This window comes from Xenopus laevis, chromosome 5S (assembly GCF_017654675.1).
Source record: "Xenopus laevis strain J_2021 chromosome 5S, Xenopus_laevis_v10.1, whole genome shotgun sequence".
Taxonomy (NCBI): domain Eukaryota; kingdom Metazoa; phylum Chordata; class Amphibia; order Anura; family Pipidae; genus Xenopus; species Xenopus laevis.
This window is the reverse complement of record NC_054380.1, coordinates 47,578,917-47,598,906: the sequence shown is the minus strand read 5'-3', so window position 1 is coordinate 47,598,906 and position 19,990 is coordinate 47,578,917. Positions and strand designations below refer to the sequence as shown.

General features: G+C 39.0%; 1 protein-coding gene across 2 annotated transcripts in view; it reads left to right on the top strand.

The window, feature by feature from the left end:
• arfgef3.S (ARFGEF family member 3 S homeolog) overlaps positions 1–19,990 on the top strand; it is a 175,335-nt gene that overhangs the window by 27,399 nt on the left and 127,946 nt on the right. For both annotated transcript variants that reach the window (XM_018265297.2, XM_041564498.1), the window contains exons 3-6: positions 10,055–10,136; positions 11,784–11,915; positions 15,190–15,258; positions 16,235–16,357. In XM_018265297.2, coding sequence (XP_018120786.1) covers positions 10,055–10,136; positions 11,784–11,915; positions 15,190–15,258; positions 16,235–16,357 — 406 coding nt within the window. The remainder of the gene's footprint in view (positions 1–10,054; positions 10,137–11,783; positions 11,916–15,189; positions 15,259–16,234; positions 16,358–19,990) is intronic.

The following is a 19,990-nucleotide window of genomic DNA, read 5'->3' as shown; positions in this document are numbered from 1 at the left end:
TAGATCCAAACTAAGATATAATTAATCCTTATTGGAGGCAAAACCAGCTTTTGGGGTTTATTTTAATGTTTACATAATTTTCTAGTATACTTAAGGTACTTTGAGGGGAGAGAAAGTGGAAGCACTCCAGGCTACAAAGAAAAAAATATAATACGTTTAAATACAATGGAAGTGCAACTGATTTATCCTATTAATCAATGCACATTCCCTGGTCCCCTGTCTCACAAATAATTCAATATATATGCAAATGCATGTGTGTACAAAGACAGGGGTTTTTAGTTACAAAGTTATGATCATAAAATTGGTAAGCCACCATACCACGTCAAGGTAAACCCCATACGGTGGTCCTTAACTGTTTACCTCTGGTCAATAATATAAAAGCAGTAGTCCTTGGGATCAGTGTCTCCTGACCTTGAGTTTGGTTTTAATGAAAGGGCTGGATCCTCCCACTAGCTACTGCGGCTTTTAAAGGGGAGATTGCCCATTTTTAAAGGTATGGGCCCACTTTAGTTGAAGGGCCAAAATATGTAAGCTCATGTGCCACATCAAGGCCCCTCATTGTACGTGAGCCCTACACTATCCATTAGCATTGTAAGTATGTAGTGCATTTCAAATCAATCCCCCAGCAAACAGTTTGACTGAGTAGTAAGACAAACAGTGCACTCACCCTTAACTCAGAAGCTATAGTGATAAAGCAGGGAGCTTTTAAGCCCCAGCCAATTAACATACGCCTGTAAATCATTCCTATTTAAAAGGCTGAATGGCAGCTATAGGCAAAATTTGGCTACGATTTGTACACGAAACACAGAAAGAAATCGCCAGCAGGCAGTAAAATCCACGCTATGGCGTTGACCAGCTGCTAGAAGCACCCCTGTGCCAGCGCTCAGTCCAACCCACAGCTGCTATCAATGATAAAAAGCCAATATTTGTACACAAAGAGAAAGGTATAATATTAGTAGTTTTAAAAATGTATTAAAAATATATTTAAAGACACCAGCCAGCTGGCCTGCACATTCTCTAAGAATATAAACAGAGATTTTATCTGGGCCAGAGCTTTATATGGGTTAATTCTATAAAAACTTTTCACCTCAGCTATGGTCATACAAAGCACCTGATCATTTGGAGGAGTAGGAATCTTTCTTGCAGGCATATTATTTTGTGCATTGAACCTTGCATAAAAGTCATTCAGCCTGTCTGGAAGAGAAACATCATCAGCCCAATCAGGCACAGAAGGCTTATAGCCAGTTTTTCCCTGCCACATGCATATCATTTAAAAAAAATTGTGCATACACCCACTTTGCTGCCTTAATGACCCTTAACAGCTTGGTAAGAAATGCTTGATAAAGGGGCCTGACCCAGAAACGTCGCATTTTCTGCTAATAAAACGCAAGGGACTGTCCCTGCTTGCACCCTTTAAGTGCCAGTGATTTCTTACCTACTTGCAGTTGGAGCGTGCTGATCCCTTTGTCACCGTGCACTTGGCAATCAACACGTAGGCCAGGGAGTGCGAGAGGAGCTTCTATTCTAATCCTTAACAGGTTGGCCCTCGCCATTCTATGTGATTTACCATTACCTGCCGTAAAAGAAGCATTGCAGGTTTTCAGCAACACTTGCACTTTATGAATTAACTGCAGCTTCTGATTTGTTCTTATAGTTACATGCTTAGATACAGTATTCTACACATTTAGTAATGTAACCGGTTACAGATGATTATTCCTCCATGTTTATCACGCCATCTTGAGTAGCAGCTTCCTTAAACATATTCCATATTAACAATCTTGCATTGCTGATATGGACCATTCCAGCCACTATTTAATTTATTTCACAACTGGTTTAGCACATTTAAGCAGCAGTTCATATGAAGGAATTATTGTCTAAAAGGCCATAGTTTAGTGGGAAAGACATGTAAGCACCTTCTGTATTCTAGTAAACAAGAACATTCATACCTTGTGTTGCAAAGTTAACATATTGATAAAACTTTGGAAAAAAACTGACTGAAGATTTGCATGATTAAAGTCACCAATATATATATTCCTTCAGGATGTGCTGTTTGAGTCTTACTTATGGCATCATTTAATTCATCTAGTCCTATTGGCATTGGTACTAGGGAGCACAAAAACCACAATGACAATTACTCTCGGCATATAAAATGGTATTAAAAAAAAAAAAAAGCTCCACTATACCCGATACAAATGCTGCCATATTATATAAAAACAACAGACCTAAAGAAACTAAATCAAGCATTTAGGACTTTTATCTGGAACAAAAAAACGCCCGAGGATCAGTTTTTTTAAATTGCAACAACCTAAACATCTAGGTGGAACCAATCTTCCTAACATTAAAGAATTTAATGAGGCAGCGCTTCTTCGGTACACTGGGGATTGGATTCTTAACAGAGATCTTTATACAACAATAAATCTAGATCAATATACTACAGACAATTACTCTCTTAAAGGGATCCTGTCATCGGAAAACATGTTTTTTTCAAAACGCATCAGTTAATAGTGCTACTCCAGCAGAATTCTGCACTGAAATCCATTTCTCAAAAGAGCAAACAGATTTTTTTATATTCAATTTTGAAATATGACATGGGGCTATACATTTTGTCAATTTCCCAGCTGCCCCTGGTCATGTGACTTGTGCCTGCACTGTAGGAGAGAAATGCTTTCTGGCAGGCTGCTGTTTTTCCTTCTCAGTGTAACTGAATGTGTCTCAGTGGGACATGTGTTTTTACTATTGAGTGCTGTTCTTAGATCTACCAGGCAGCTGTTATCTTGTGTTATGTAGCTGTAATCTGGTTACCTTCCCATTGTTCTTTTGTTTGGCTGCTGGGGGGAAAAGGGAGGGGGGTGATATCACTCTAACTTGCAGTACAGCAGTAAAGAGTGATTGAAGTTTATCAGAGCACAAGTCACATGACTTGGGGCAGCTGGGAAATTGACAATATGTCTAGCCCCATGTCAGATTTCAAAATTGAATATAAAAAAAATCTGTTTGCTCTTTTGAGAAACGGATTTCAGTGCAGAATTCTGCTGGAGCAACACTGATTCATTTTGAAAAATTTTTTTTTCCCCATGACAGTATCCCTTTAACTACATCTTACATTCACCGATGCACAACATCTCACAGTACACACATTTAGATGCACAACATGGTATGATACAGCATTATTGCTGGTCGTGGAATTGTCCCAGTACCTCAGAAACCAGTTACAAGATCAACGACAACCAAACCATGCACCCACCAGGAGCCACATAGCCAACGGGTTACTAGCCTCCTACCCACAGAACCCTATATAAGGTCCTATTGTTATTTGTCAATTGAGCTAAAAGTTTAAATTGTTATTATTGTTTTTATCATAAGAATGAAGATACATAATGTTAAAGGAGCAATACAGAAATCTTGCTGTTTATTCAAGACTGTATAACTATTATGTAAAACCTTTAAATAAAAACAAGTTTAAAAAAAAAGCTCCCCCATTTATCAACAATAACTTGAGTTGACTGTTGCACTTATACACAAGTTCTTGTTATTAAAAACACACAGTTTCCTCCATGACCGTTACCACATTGTCCAGCCTGTCTATTGGCATGGTTATTTCCATGTAACCATGTTTAAAAAAAAACCAGCAATCTCTCATCCCACATTGTGCATTTCGGCATAGTCTAATACAATCCGTTTTATTTTCTATAGAGCAAACATTAGCAAGGGGAATAGATGGTAACCCTTATCTAGCCAGTTTAATCCTCTATTTGACTCGTATACCGGCTTGCTTACCACATTTGTTTTCTTTTTGCACACTTCTGATAAAATTTCTGCTGGACCACTGATCTAAACATTCATTGTGGTCTTGTGAGAACCTGTCTCCATTTTCTCTGCTGATGTCTCCACATTTTTTTTTAAACTCTAGTGGATTAAAACCAGTATGTTACAGTCATACTTTTTTGTGCAACTATGGATCCTGGTAACCCAACCCAACATAACTATGTAACTATATAAAAAATTTGTTCAGGGGTGTAAGCCTGCTTTTTTTTGTTTAAAAAGCAAATTGATTATTTCTCAGAGGGAGCTTTGAGAGATGGTCTTATTACACAGTCACTGTTCTCAGTGCTTACTGTAGATTGGCCACAAAACATCTTATGTACTTTTTACTTAAGTTTCTCAAATAAAATTGTTAAAAATTTTCTTTTTTAATTGTATGATAAAACACTAACTTGAACTTGATCCCAGCTAAGGTACAATTAATTCTTATTGGAGGCAAAACAATCTTATTTAATTTTATTAGTGGTTAAATTATTTTTAGAGATCCAAATTACAGAAAACTTGCAAGGTATGTTTTCAGTGCCGAGATAATACCCTGAAATAATGGAACATTGGCTTATCTGTGCACTTGTAAACCTATTATCATCTCAATCAAATTGCCCTGTATAATACAAGAAATAACTAAAATATAGATTTCTGCAATTAAAACTATAGAAAAAAAGTATGTTCCACAGAATCATTGAATTTATTGGGGTATACTGCCACTTTAAATTAACTGATGAAACTTTGAAGGGGCCTGTGGGCCTTCCTACATCTCATCCTGATTTATTATTGGTTAACAGCATAGCAAGGATTTTATGTGGTTATAACATCAGGACAGTGAAAGTTTAGTTTTGAAAAATGCCACTCGGCTTGGTCCTGTCAGCTAATGGATCAAAACTAGAAAGGTTGTTTGGCACTGGCAAAGCACCCCTGCCATGGTGAACCTTGCGATTCAAGTGCCCAGTGCGCATTAGCAGGACCCGATTAAGTGATGCATTTTATTGGCTAACAGCAGAGGTTTTGAACAAGACTTACACTACAGTTCTTTACAGTCTGTTCTAGCAGGGTACCAGAGCATGTGTAGAAATCATCTAGAATTTGCTTTCAATTCTATGTGTCATTCTATGTGTCATCATTGACCTTTTTATTACTTGCCATCAAAAGCAACTCAGCCAATCTCATAGTGTCAGGTTGCCATAGCAACATGAGAGGAAATCGCTTCAATGTTTTATGAATTGGCCTTTGCTGAGCTGAGATTGTACCTTCCTTGCCTGCCTCTTTTCTGCAATTGCTTCAGTACCACTACATTAAAGCAAATTATACTGTGATTATACATTGTGGCTGGGAAATTGTGATGCATGTACAATAATAGCGCAGCCACCATATAGATGACGAGGGACAAGGAAACATGATAGCGGCTTCTATTGAAAAAAGTTTCTGAAGTGTTAAGTAAGTGAAGGAGGCACTATTGAGGGAAGATAATTTAGGTACTGTGTACAGCAAATTAAAGTATTAAATGGGGAATCTATAAAATACGAATGGTCCTTTACAGATTAAAATCTTATGGGGAATGTAATAAAGGTTGCGAAGAGCAATACAAATTGCACAAATAAGAATAAAAATTTGCATTTCACATTGTAATACTCTTCCTTAAACTGTTATGGAATTGTGAATTTTAATTGTGCATTGTCCACTTTTAAGAAGAGCAAACATAACTTTTTCAGTAAGAAGTTTTATTACATTCTCACTATGCACTGGAGCAAATGATAAAATTCAAACCTTCTTCCACTGTTGTAAGTGGTCGCTAAACAGTTTTTTTATTTTACAGGGAAGCTGGTAGAACTGAGGGATGTATTGAGCCAAATACAGTGCATTCTAGAGGAAACACTGTTTCCAACAATCTGAACATCATAGAATGGCCTAGTCAATACCCAGACCTTAATCCGATTGAGAATCTGCGGCAAGACTAAAATTGCTGTTACTAAACTGTCCCTGTCTACCGTGACAGAGCTTGAGCATTTTTGCCATGAAGGGTTAAAAATAGACAGATGTTCAAAGCTTGTAAAAAACTTACTCCGTAAGCTTCTCCGCTGATTTGCAGCCTGGGGTGGTTGTACCAGGTACTGATTTACTGAGATTTGGTGCCAAGGGAAGAAGGTATGCAGGCAAGGGAAGAAAAGACTTAAGTCAGTAGATTGGAGATGGAAAATTAAAAAGAATGGAAACTTAGTGGGATTGTGTGAAGACATAAAAGGCGTGAGAGGCAGAACAAGAAGACAAAGGAACAATAATTAGTTATTGAAGAAAGAAATGTTGAATAAGACCAAACCATATAGGAGGAAACGGCATAAATAACGGCATAAAAATACAGATCAAAAGACAAAACTGGTGAGAAGAATGCAAAATTATAATGAAAGATTGTGAGAAATAGACCGGTTAGCTTATTCAGTGTCTAAATCAGGGATCCCCAACCTTTGGAACCCGTGAGCAACATTCAGAAGTAAAAGGAGTTGAGGAGCAACACTAGCATGAAAAATGTTTCTGGGGACCGAAATAAGTGCTGTGATTGGCCATTTAGTAGCCCCTAGGTAGATTGTCAACCTATATTGAGGCTCTGTTTGGCAGTGCACCTGGTTTTTATGCAACTAAAACTTGCCTCCAATTTCCGAATTCAAATATAAGCACCTGCTTTGAGGCCACTGGGAGCAACATCCAAGGGGTTGGAGAGCAACATGTTGCTCACGAGCTACTGGTTGGGGATCACTGGTCTAAATCATCCTGGTTGACGCTTAAATAAAGCACCCTATGGGGCATATTTTTCAAAATGTGAGATTCGAACTCACCACAGAAAAACGTACCCACCTTTCATTTATTCCGAATGGATTTTTAGAAGTACTGTATAGCTATTAAGGGGTGAACGTTAAATCTTTGCCTATGTGATAATACACTTCTCAAAAATCCCATAGGAATAAAAAGAAGTGGGCATGTTTTTCTGAGGTGAGCTGAAGCCTCACACCTTGATAAATATGCCCCTAAGTGGTGTAAACCCAATTCTGATCTCAATAAGATAACTTTATTGGTAGTGTTTGATAATTTGTACAACAATATGTCATATATGCATCATGCAGTCAATTAAAATGTTACAGAATTTAAATCAAACTATTCCCAACATTGCAGCTCTATATGAAAATATACAACATGCTGTAAAACAACTGTCGTAAAGTACGGTTTCATATGAATAAAGCCTTTTTTAATGAAGAATATACTTTTCAAATACAATGTAGTATATGCCATTGGATGGTCTAAGTTAGAAAAGGTGCCATTTTAAAGGGATACTGTCGCGTGAAAACATGTTTTTTACATAATGCATCAGTTTATAGTGCTGCTCCAGCAGAATTCTGCATTGAAATCCGTTTTTCAAAAGAGAAAATGGTTTTTTTTTTATATTTAAATTTTGAAATTTGCTGTGGGGCTAGACATTTTGACATTTCCCAGGTGCCCTCATGTAAATTGTGCTCTGATAAACTTCAGACACATTTTACTGCTGCACTGCAAGTTGGAGTGATATCACCCCCTCCCTCCTACCAGCTGCTGTAATGTAAACAGAGCTGTCAGCCTGTCAGTTGAACAATAGGCAGGTATCAAGATAACAGCTACCTCTTCAGAAGGATTCTGCTGACTGGACTGGGAGGAGCTCTGTGTCTGCCTGCTGTTACCAGTGCTTTGCTGTCCAGCCTTGGACTGAATAGACTTATACAGTACCTTACTGTACTTGCTATGGGGCACTGAAACACTGTATTTTCAGTGTGTAACTATAACATGCAATATGCATTGTCGTAACTTTCGCTCTCTAACACTAAGGGGCCCCAGCCTGAAGGCCAGTTAGAGTGAGATTTGGTTAGAGTGATTTTTTGTGCCCTGGTACCCCTGGAATTATAGCAGGGTGACTGTTACCCCAATGTTTCTATATATCTGTAACCTTGTTATGAGCTAAGGGGGTCCAATCTGAAGGCCAGTTAGGGTGAGATTTAGGGTGAGTGCTTATTTGTGCCCTGGGTACTCCTGGAACTTTAGCAGGGTGACACCCCAATGTTTCTATATATCTGTAACCTTGTTATGAGCTAAGGGGGTCCAGTGTGAAGTCCAGTTAATGGGCAGGGAGGAGAAAGGCAGTGCTGGGCTAGGAAATGTTAGCAGAGCTGTGGCAGTGCAGAGTGCCATTGGGAATCATTGAGTTAGTGCAGGTCCTACAAATAGTTAGTTCAAAGGGATGCAGAGTGAATTTACTGAAGGAAACTTTGATATTCGTCTGTGCAAGGAGGGCTGCTCATGGACGCTGGAGAGCAGGCAGTAAGTCTGAAGTGAAAGCAGTCGCTTCTGCAGACCATGTGACCGTTCTCCTCTTGACGTTCACGGATAGGGGAGGGGCAGTACACAGCAAGCTACTCATGTCGCAGTACGACTTGGCTTTTTATCAGTGAGCAGCTGCCTCCAAGCACACAGGTAATGCTGTGCCTGCTGTTAGTGCAGCACGTGAGGAATATATAATGAGCAGATATGGAAGCCCCAATGGCAAAATAAAAATAATAACTTATGTATTGAATTGTGAATTAACATTTTATTTGACAGACAGTGTTTTTTGAGGTGTACACTTTAGAAATAGGCACAAAAAAAAAGTTGAAAATGACGACTTTAAGTACTAAACATTGGCTTGTATGAGGCCCTGTTCTTATACACTTAGCAAGGGCATGCATCCAGGTAAAAACAGCTTCTTGTTACAGTTTTTCACAGTGCATTTAATGACATGCACTGCACCCCCCCCCACCCCCAGAATTTCATGACACATGCTTTGAGGCCCCCACCTTTCATGACAAGAGCAGCATGGGGCCTTCAGCATTTCTCAACAGGCATAGCATGTGCCCCCCCCCTGCATTTCAGACACAATGGGAGGCCCCAACAACATTTCTTGACACAACATAAGTGCGCGCCCCAGCATTTCATGACATATACATGAGCCCCCCAGGATTTTAAGACAGACACAACATAAGGCCCTCCCAGCACTTTATACAGCATGAGCCCCCCCCCCAGCATTTCATGAGACACAACGCAAGGCTCCCAGCATTTTATGGCACAACATGAGCAGGGTCGGACTGGGAGACCTGGGGCCCACCAGAGCTACGGCCCCAGGGCCCCCCTCCGGCCCCCTTGCTGTTCCGACGCGATGCACTGCGACCGTTCGCTTGTGTGCTGTGTCACGTTTGTGAGCCTGCTGCACCGAGTAAGCACAAGTTTCTTTTGCCTCGACCGCCTGTTAAAGGCCAAAGTTTTTACTCGGTGTCCCGCCAGCCCAGTCCGACCCTGAATGTGAGGCGTTTTGTGAAGCACAATAGGAGGCCCCGATAGCATTTCATAACAGACACAATGTGAGGCCCCCAGTATTTTAAGTCAGATACAACTTGAGGCCCCCCAGGCTTCTGTGACAGACACAATGTGAGCTCCTCTCCACCCCAAAATGTCATGACAGACACAACGGGAGACCCCCTAGCATTTCAAGGCTGGCACATGAGGCCTTCCAAACTTGTAGAACACAGAGCATCAGGAACTAACGATCCATTACACATGGTGTGTAAAATGTTTGGAACATTTTTAATGGATTATTAAAAGTGATATTTTATTACTAATGGATCGTTAGTTCCTGATGCTTCATGTGTTTTACAAGTTTGTGCCAAATTGATTTCCTGTGGGGAACAGGCTACATGTGCAGCACGAATGCAAACGCTATTGGAGGTATGATGCTCTTGACTTCTAACTGACTATTAACAAGAAGCCTTCCAAGCATTTCATGGGACACAACATGAAGCTCCCCAGCATTGCAAGACAGACACAATGTGAACTCTCCCCAAGCATTTCAAGACAGACACATGAGGCCCTCCTAGAATTTCATGACAGACATGTCTATTAAGGTTAAGTTGACTCTAGAGAATGTGTATCACTCGTTAATATATGCGAGTTATCATCAACAAATAAACTAATAGACCCGATTTTCTTCACGTACGTACCTTCCTTCACATATTCACAGTACCATTTTGCTTCAATATTCTCCAAACCCTCCTTAGGTATGTTCTGTGCATGAAATCTAAATATATAGATATTGTCAGTTGGTTAACTATTCATTTTGAAGCTAAATGGCTTCTTGTTTTATGCCTTCCTTAAAGCTGATGTTTTCATGGTATTTTACTTTTCTTTTTAGGGAGAAATGCCTTCTACCTTTCCAACTTGCTCTGGAGTCAAAAAACGTAAAGCTGGCCCAACATGCCTTGACTGGGATGCAGGTAGGGTAGGGTCACAGATTATTTATGTCATGTTGTTAGCAGAGAAAAATATAAACAGATTTAGCATTTCTGAAATAAGTACTTGCAAATGTATCTATTTAATATATAATCATTATGTAATAGATGGCACTTTCTGGCCATGGAGCTCAGGCTTCACTAAAAACTTACTTTACACCTTACATTAAAACTGACCCTAAACCTACCTATTTTTTTACTTTCTTTTTGTAACTGATATCTTCTATGATACTATCAAGTTGTGTATAAATATGTGCAATTGGTTTTAGAATTTACAGAATGTTTTGTAGGTTTTTATTTTAGTGAAAGCTGTTCTTTCTGTATATATTATGTAAATGGGTAACCATCATCAGAAAATGTAAGCAAATGTTTAATCCTGAAAACTGTATTTGTGAGTAATTCGGTGCTTTAGCTGTTACACCATTAGCAAAGAGCACACTGCCTTTTCCTTTCCCACTCTCTTTCTAAGGGGAACGCTTGCTGCAGGAGTGGAGGAAGTGATTTCTTGTGTGCTTTTTGTGCTTGTTACTTTGTGCTAAGTTACAAGCAACCAAGCAAATAGCACTGCATTCCCAGCAACCTCAGTTAGCCATCTACTTCCACTATATCTTTGGCTCTCTGAGGTTTGTGGGAAATAGGTATATCACAGCTTACTGTCACTTCTGCGTATACACAGCAGCACCATGATCAGCCTTGTTTCCATGTCTGCTATGACAGCCGCTGTGCCACTGCACTGGTAAAACTGTTCTGTTTGCTTCATATAAACAACCTGCTGTGTTTATATGAAATAAGGCTACATGGCACAGGTTATTATATAACCGATAACACCATTATGTTCTGCTGTGTAACCTGCACCTTTTCTCCTTTGAATGGCTGCCCTCCTTGCTACACAGCAGCTTATTTATATAAACAATAGTAGGGTTTTTTGTAGCAAACACAGCAGCTTTACCAGTGCAGGGCAACACTGCATTATATCACATCATGTGCCGTCTCTTAGTTTATAACCCCAGTGTGAAGGATATATAATTGGCATTATATTGTCATTTTGGGAATAGGAAAATATTGTTTTAAATGTTGCTGTAATGACTGATCAGCTGGGCTTCCTCATTTCATCCACAATCCTATAGCCAGCCAATATAATAATGCTATAATAATGGGTTAGGGTAAGGGTACATGGGCAGAATGAAAAAGTTGCCTCATGAGGAAACTTTGGGCGACTTCGGAAAACGAAGCACCTCGAGTGCAATCCCGCTGGAGATTTTTCATTCTACTGTAGCTGGCAAGAAGGCAGTTTGGGGAGATTGCCTCCCTGAAGAAGAGGAGATTTGTCGCCGGGCGACTAATCTCCCCGAATCTGCCCGTGTGCCCTTACCCTTAGAGAAAGGTGGATATGTGTATTAGTAGATGTTTCCACTGTTCTGTCTCTTCCAACCTGCTTCATGACAGAGACTGACTCTTTGATCGTATAAGCATTGTCTTTATTGCAAAATTTAAAACAGACAAGCAATTATTTTTAGAATATCTTGTGTTGCCAACACAGTTATTTAAGCCACAGAGGGTCATGAGAATATCACTGTTCCAAATTAAATCACACAAATGGTTGATCTCATGTTTTCTATTGGTTTATTACAGAAGATGCTAGCTGATGACAGATTTGTGTCTGTGGAAACAGATCGAGATGAGCACCAGCTACTTAACCAGATGCTGAATTCAGTTAAAGTAACACCATCTCTCCATGAGGATCTGCAAGTTGAAGTTATGAAGGTTGAAAGTCCATAATTATTTGTATGCCTTATGTATATAGCACAGCTCTTTACGTACATTATACATGATTTACATCAGTCCTTGGCCCAGTGAAGCTTACAGTCAATCCCTACACACGTATATGAGGAGTTGATTAAACTTACTGCAAGTTTTTGGAATGTGGAAGGGAATTGGAATACCTGGAAAAAAGGGCTGAAGAACAGGGAGAATGTAAAAATTGGTACAATGTCCTGACTGGGATAAAAACTGAACCACTGTGTTAACAGTACACTACAGCATTGTGAATATGTGTTCATCAATTTATCCATATTTTTGTGTATTTATGTAAACTGGGATTGCACCTTGAGCTGTGTTCAAAGTTTAAATGAAGATGAAGAAAAATGTACCAGCCAAGGGTATAGAGCATATACCTGCCATGTTTACCTGCTTCCCAGTGGTCCATGGTCGGGGACCATGCATATTTGCAATATAGCTGTCTAGGGCAATGTGTATACATAGTATATAAATATCTAAATTTTTTACTATGTTGTGCATGTGCAGTGGCTGAACATTTAGCAAGTGCTTATATGCCACGTCCCATTGAAGCTGTCCCTTGTTTATAGCACCACAGAGTCTCTTAGTTTGGATTACATGGTCAAGTCCTCATGTAAAATCACCCTGCAGAGTTTCCTCTCTCGTGGTTGTCTATGGTGCACTCTCCAGTGATGTCACTGGCCCATAGACAATTCAGAATCTTTCCTGCACTGCAGAAGGCACCCGCCACCTCCCAGGTATTATTACAGGTGTTCTAAAGATCAGTATTATAAGTAGGACAAAGCATGGTTTCATTAAGGACAGATTGTGTCAAACAAATTGAATTGTTTTTTTTTTTATATTGTAGTATGTAGGTGTTTATACAGTGGAATTGAAATATATTTGATATATGTATTACTTTTCTACTTAAAGGGATTCTGTCATGATTTTTGTAATGTATTTTTCATTTCTAAATTGAACTGTTTACACTGCAAATAATTCACTCAACAATATAAAATGTATGTTCAAACTTTCATAACCTGCCAAATTTTGTAAAATGAACATGGTAATTAGGGGGTATGCATGCAAACTGAAAATTGACTGTAAGTACATGCCCAAAAGGGAAGCCTGATTTGTGTGTGCACCTCATGTGGATCCAATTAACTTTTTATCTGAACACCTTTTAACCCTATTGTGGCTCATTGTCCTTATCAGACAACACAAAACAGTATTGTTCTATGTGTGCTTCCTTCTGTTTTCTCGCTTAGATATTTTGCAGCACTGACCAGCTTTGTTTGAGAGTTGGAAACAAGGAAGCAGCGAGGATAGTGAAGTGGCGCAGTATTGATAAAAGCCTCTCTAAGTGCTTTTAATTGCCTAATAATTAATATATAATAAATGATTAATCCCTATTGGAAGCAGAACCAATCTATTGGGCTTATTTAATGTTTACATGGTTTTCTACTAAACTTAAAGGGGAACTAAATTCTACAATAGAATAATGCAAGAAATGCTGTATTTTGTATAGTAAACATTAACTTACTGCACCAGAAGCCTAATTAAACAAATGATTTATGTTTTCAGATTTGGCCGCAGGGGGTCATCATCTTGTAACTTTGTTAAATCATCTTTCCATGACCATGCACATACTCAGTGTTATTTGGGCATCTGTTGGGAGGCTAAACTTAGGGATCATTATAAACTATCAAAACAGCACAAGTCAAATTATTTCTGCCATAGAAGCTGATACAGCAAGACTGATTAATAATCAGAATATGCAAACTGCACTGGGTCTGCGGGTAGGAATCTCTACACGGTCGCCTGCTGCTCTACAGGGAAACAAACAAAGCTGCTTGAGTTCTGGGAATGAAGGTGGGGAAGGGCTTCCCCCTACTGTTCGAAAGTATGATAGTTTCCCTGCAGAGCAGCTAGGGACTGTCCTATCTGCAGCAGTCAGAGCAAGTAAAACAAAGGGGGGAATTTCACTGCATACAGTCAGGTTTATTATAAAAACTGAACACATTTTTTAATTAAAGTATATTGGAGTTATATTTCTTTTTCATTAAAGAAAGTAAAATGGGATTTTATTTTTTTGCTTTAACATCCCCTTTAAGGTAGGAATCCAAATTACCTGGAAAGCTCCAGGTATGCAGGTCCAGAGCATTTTGGATAACAGGTCCCATACCTGTATCTTTGCTCAGTCTAGAGATATCAACTCTAGCCTTGATAGTCTCATAGTTTAATTCTTTCATTACTTTTGCCAGTCTATTTACATGTCTCTGTCTCATTAACATCCTCCTTATAGGGATACTGTCATGGGAAAACACGGTTTTATTTTGCAAAATGCATGAGTTTATAGTGCTGCTCCAACAGACTTCTGCACTGAAATCCCATTTTTCAAAAGAGAAAATGAATTTGTTATATTTAAAATTTGACAAAGGGCTAGACATATTGTCAGTTTCCCAGGTGCCCCAGTCATGTGCTCTGATAAACTTCAGTCATTCTTTACTGCAGCACTGCAAGTTGGAGTGATATCACTGCTTTCCATACCCCCCCCCCCCCCCGCAGCAAAACCATCAGCAGAACAATGTGAAGATAATCAGATCAAGCTCCCTGGTAGATATAAGAACAGCACTCAATAGTAAAAATCCATGTCCCACTGCTACTCCTTCAGATACATTTAAGTAGGAGAAACAATAGCCTGTCAGATGTCCATAGTGCAGCACATGACCAGAGATGGCCTACGCACCAATATTACAACTTGAAAAGAAAAAAAATACACTTGTTGGGTTAGGAATCAGATTTTACATGGTAGAGTGAATTTTGCAGTGTAAACAGTGTAATTTAGAAATAAAACGACACCATAGAAATCATGACAGAATTACTTTAATTACTGAGGATCAAAACTGCATTGCATACTGAAGGTGAGCCCTTACTGAAGCTTTAAAAGAAGCAAATGATGTTTTTATGCCACAATGTGTTATCCACAAAAATCCTCAAATCCTTCTCAATTATAATGAGGTCCCAAACACACTACTAGTGAAATTGTTTTGCACAAATGGGATATGTCCATAGTTCTTTTATTAAAATGCTATAACCTGCAGATTAATATACAGTCTTTATTGAATTTGTAACCAACCTTCCAACCCATGCATCAGTTTTATCATGGTTTCTATCGTTTTATTACTTGAATCATTATTTGTCATCTGTGCAGCAAAATTTTTGCTGTTTTTATGATGGGTTTTTTCAATTTGAATTGAAGGTGTTGCTCTGCATTACTTATACATCAACGTTTGAACTAAATGGAAGCGCAGTGCTGAAAATTGCAGAGGTAAGATAAAACCTTTTTCTTTTCACGATTTCTGCAGCTTCACATTAACATTGGTTCTGACCCTCAAAGCTTAACAAATTAATTATTTTAGAATGTTTTTCTAAAGTCATTCTTGTATGTAAGCCTATACTGCTTTATTTTGTGGAATCCCAACAAACTTATAGTTAGGTGTGTTAGCACAACAATTTTAGTAGTGGTCACACTGATGGGATACATTATATCTGCTATATATTGAGACTCTTTTGGTTTGATTTTTTATTTTATATGTGTGAACAATTTGTATTGAAATTTATATTATAAATAATATTATAATATAAGAAATAGGAAAACTCACTTGTTTCTATCTTGGGGCCATAACATATTCATTAAACTTCCCCTTACTTTTGCATCAATTTCTACTTGCAAAGGAAGGAGCACCTTGTATTGAAGGAACAGTAACACCAATAAAAAAAATGACTATTTTGTACTCCAAAAATACTAGTAAAACTGGTATGTTTTTTAAAGAAACACAACAGTTGTTTATATAAACAAGCTACTGTGTAACCATGGTGGCAGCCATTCAAGCACAGGGTACCCAGTAGATAACACAAGACTTGAAGAATCCCATGATATACTACATCAATGATTTCTTTTTGGTGTTGCTGTTCCTTTAAATGCTCCATGGTGGCGACTGCTGTATTACACCTATACTTACTAGATAACATGTTATGAGTCAGGCAGGTATTTATATTGATATATATATATATATATATATATATATATATATATATATATATATATATATATATATATATTTATATAAAAAATACTATTCAGACTTCTGTAGTATGTGCTATAATTTACTCTTTATTAATATTAATTGCACTAAACATTAGTACTGTTTAACAAGCAGATCATTTTTTTTAAAATGCTTCTTAAAAGAAACATTTCTTTAGATTGTATCTGGCTAATTGTTATTGTCCTGTTTCCTGTCCAGATATGCACTGAAACCTATGTTTCCAGTTGTCACCAGCGAAGTATAAATACAGCTATAAGAGCAACTCTCAGTCAGATGCTAAGTGACTTAACACTACAATTATGCCAGAAGCAAGAATGTCAGGTGAGCAATCAACTTTAGCTCATATCATCAATCCTCTTATGCATTTAAGTTTTTTTTATCTGATTCTAATGAACATGTAAAAGCAGGATGTCCGCATCTACCCTGATTTGTGGTTCAGCTACATTTTATACCTTGTAAATACATTATTTACCAACCTATAGATATGTTAGTTTGTTTGTAAATTATTTAACCTTATGGTGAGAACTGCAGAAATTGGTAGCTCTTCATAAATAAATGTAATAATAATGAAGCTTTACAATTTATAGGCTGAGGAATTATCCCTGTGTGCACTGTGTACCTGTTCTTATTTTAAAGTATACATACTTTATATACCCCCACCTCTATAAGTAAATCCAGGAAATTACCTCACATGGGTCCACATGTAAAGTGAGCATTGCAATAAATTATGGATAAAAACAGAGATGTGTATACATTACATCCTTAAAATAGAACCATAAGACATGAATAAAAATATCCAATTCAAATGTGAAAAGGGAAGATTGTATCATACTTACCGTGATCTTCCTTTCCTGGACACTCCATGTCATACTTACCGGGATAGCCCCGCCCCAGTGCTCCCATCAGAAGGACCCTCCCCAAAGCTTTAACCCTTTAAGTGCCACCCCACGTAGAATCTACGTTCTGTGGGAATGACACTTGAAATGCCACAGAACGTAGATTCTACGTTCTGCAGCATTTCAGGGTTAGGGAACGGAGGAGCGGCTTTTCAAGCCGCTTGCTCCGTTCCTTTTCGTTCCCCAGCCCCCAGGCAACGAGCAGGGGTTGGGAACGAGTGGCTCCTGAGGCGCGATCGCCCAGGGGCCCCAAGGCAGCAGCAGGCACGTGCAATATATGTGCCCTGCTGCTGCCTGCACTTTCAGAACGGAGGAGCGACTTGTAAAGTCACTCGCTCCGTTCTAAGTGCTATCCACCGGTTCCCCAGCCCCTAGGCAACGAGCCTAGGTGAAGAACAAGGGGCCCCTGGGTCGCGATCGCCCAGGGGCCCCTAGGCAGCAGCAGGCACGTGAAATCTACGTGCTCTGCTGCTGCCTGCACTCTGTGAACAGAGGAGCGGCTTGTAAAGCTGCTCGCTCTGTTCAGACTCATTCCCCAGCCCCCAGGCAACAAGCCTAGGCAGGGAATGAGTGGCCCCTGAGGCTCTATAGCCCAGGGGCCCCAAAGGCAGCAGCAGCACGTGGAATGGACGTGCTATGCTGCTGCCTGCACTTCCTGGCCGCTAAGCTCCGCCCCTTTTACCGGATCATCAGAAGAGGACGGTGCCAGCTCTGCCTGCAGCTCTCCTGGACGATCTGGACCCTACTACTCCCAGGTTAGTGCCCATCCACACACACAAACACACACAAACACACACAAACACACAAACACACACTTATTTTCCCATTACACACTTACATTCACACTTACACACAATCACATACATTTTTGGGGGATCAGGGGGGTCACACACATTCACAGCACCCCCACACGCTTGCACACGCACACAACATGCAATTGGTCAGTTCTACACACACATACACACTTACACTATGTTGTGTCTTTGTTTTTTTGTTTTTATCGCATCGTCTGTTTTTTTTTTGCCTGAAAAAACTGTTTTATTGCCATTGCGAATAGCGTATTCGCTAATTGCACTGCGCAATACCTTTTGTATGTTATTTTGGTGATTATACTGCAATTCTGGTGATTTTTGTGCATTTTTAGCCATTTTATTGCATGTTTAGCCATTTTATTACATTTTCAGCTGTGCGATGGTGTTGTTCCCCTGTTTCTGTCTGTAAAACTTATTTGGCCATGCTAAAATATTCAACCATTGATTCTGACTGCTGATTACAGTAGGCGGAAAAAAAAAAGCATTGATTTTTGCGGTTTTGTTGGATTTTAGTGATTTTATACCATTTCGCTTTGTTCTTTGTTACTTCATTTTGACCATGAAAATTTTGTCTGCTATATAACCATTTGGAGGTCTCTGTGTGCAAAATAGTTTGGTAAATCTTTTCATACCAGGCATAAAACTGTTCAGTACACCCCTGGCGTTCATATTTCGGATGACTTTTGCTGGTACGTTACAAAATGTGGGGTATATAATGGGGTAAAATGCTTGCTTTGTGACTATTTTCAGAAATTCCATAAAAACTGTTATGTTTAGCATTGCTTTGCGGTTTGGTAGTTTGCAGTAGAAAGATGTAATTACTTGCTTTAGATTCGTCTGAATGTGTACTTTCGGAAAATATATGGGTTTCTAGGGTCTTCATACTGTTAGGGGGTCTTATGGTGCATAATGCACATACCAGGTGCTAGTATTGTAGCAGTCAGTGTGTCATACGTGAAAATTCATATGTACTATTTTCATTTGGGCATCTCTGTATGCCACCTAGTTTGGTAAATCTTTTCATATCAGGCATCAAACTGTTCAGTACACCCCTGGCGTTCATATTTAGGATGACTTTTACTGGTACGTTGCAAAATGTGGGGTATATAATGGGGTAAAATGCTTGCTTTGTGACTATTTGCAGAAATTTCTTAAAAAGCGTTATGTTTAGGATTGCTTTGCGGTTTGGTAGTTTGCAGTAGAAAGATGTAATTACTTGCTTTAGATCCGTCTGAATGTGTACTTTCGGAAAATATATGGTTTTCTAGGGTCTCCATACTGTTAGGGGGTCTTATGGTGCATAATGCACATACCAGGTGCTTGTATTGTAGCAGTCAGTGTGTCATACGTGAAAATTCATATGTACTATTTTCATTTGGGCGTCTCTGTATGCCACCTAGTTTGGTAAATCTTTTCATATCAGGCATCAAACTGTTCAGTACACCCCTGGCGTTCATATTTAGGATTACTTTTGCTGGTACGTTGCAAAATGTGGGGTATATAATGGGGTAAAATGCTTGCTTTGTGACTATTTTCAGAAATTTCATAAAAAGCGTTATGTTTAGGATTGCTTTGCGGTTTGGTAGTTTGCAGTAGAAAGATGTAATTACTTGCTTTAGATCCGTCTGAATGTGTACTTTCGGAAAATATATGGGTTTCTAGGGTCTTCATACTGTTAGGGGGTCTTATGGTGCATAATGCACACACCAGGTGCTTGTATTGTAGCAGTCAGAGTGTCATATGTGAAAATTCATATGTACTATTTTCATTTGGGCATCTCTGTATGCCACCTAGTTTGGTAAATCTTTTCATATCAGGCATCAAACTGTTCAGTACACCCCTGGCGTTCATATTTAGGATGACTTTTGCTGGTACGTTGCAAAATGTGGGGTATATAATGGGGTAAAATGCTTGCTTTGTGACTATTTTCAGAAATTTCATAAAAAGCGTTATGTTTAGGATTGCTTTGCGGTTTGGTAGTTTGCAGTAGAAAGATGTAATTACTTGCTTTAGATCCGTCTGAATGTGTACTTTCGGAAAATATATGGGTTTCTAAGGTCTTCATACTGTTAGGGGGTCTTATGGTGCATAATGCACATACCAGGTGCTTGTATTGTAGCAGTCAGAGTGTCATATGTGAAAATTCATATGTACTATTTTCATTTGGGCATCTCTGTATGCCACCTAGTTTGGTAAATCTTTTCATATCAGGCATCAAACTGTTCAGTACACCCCTGGCGTTCATA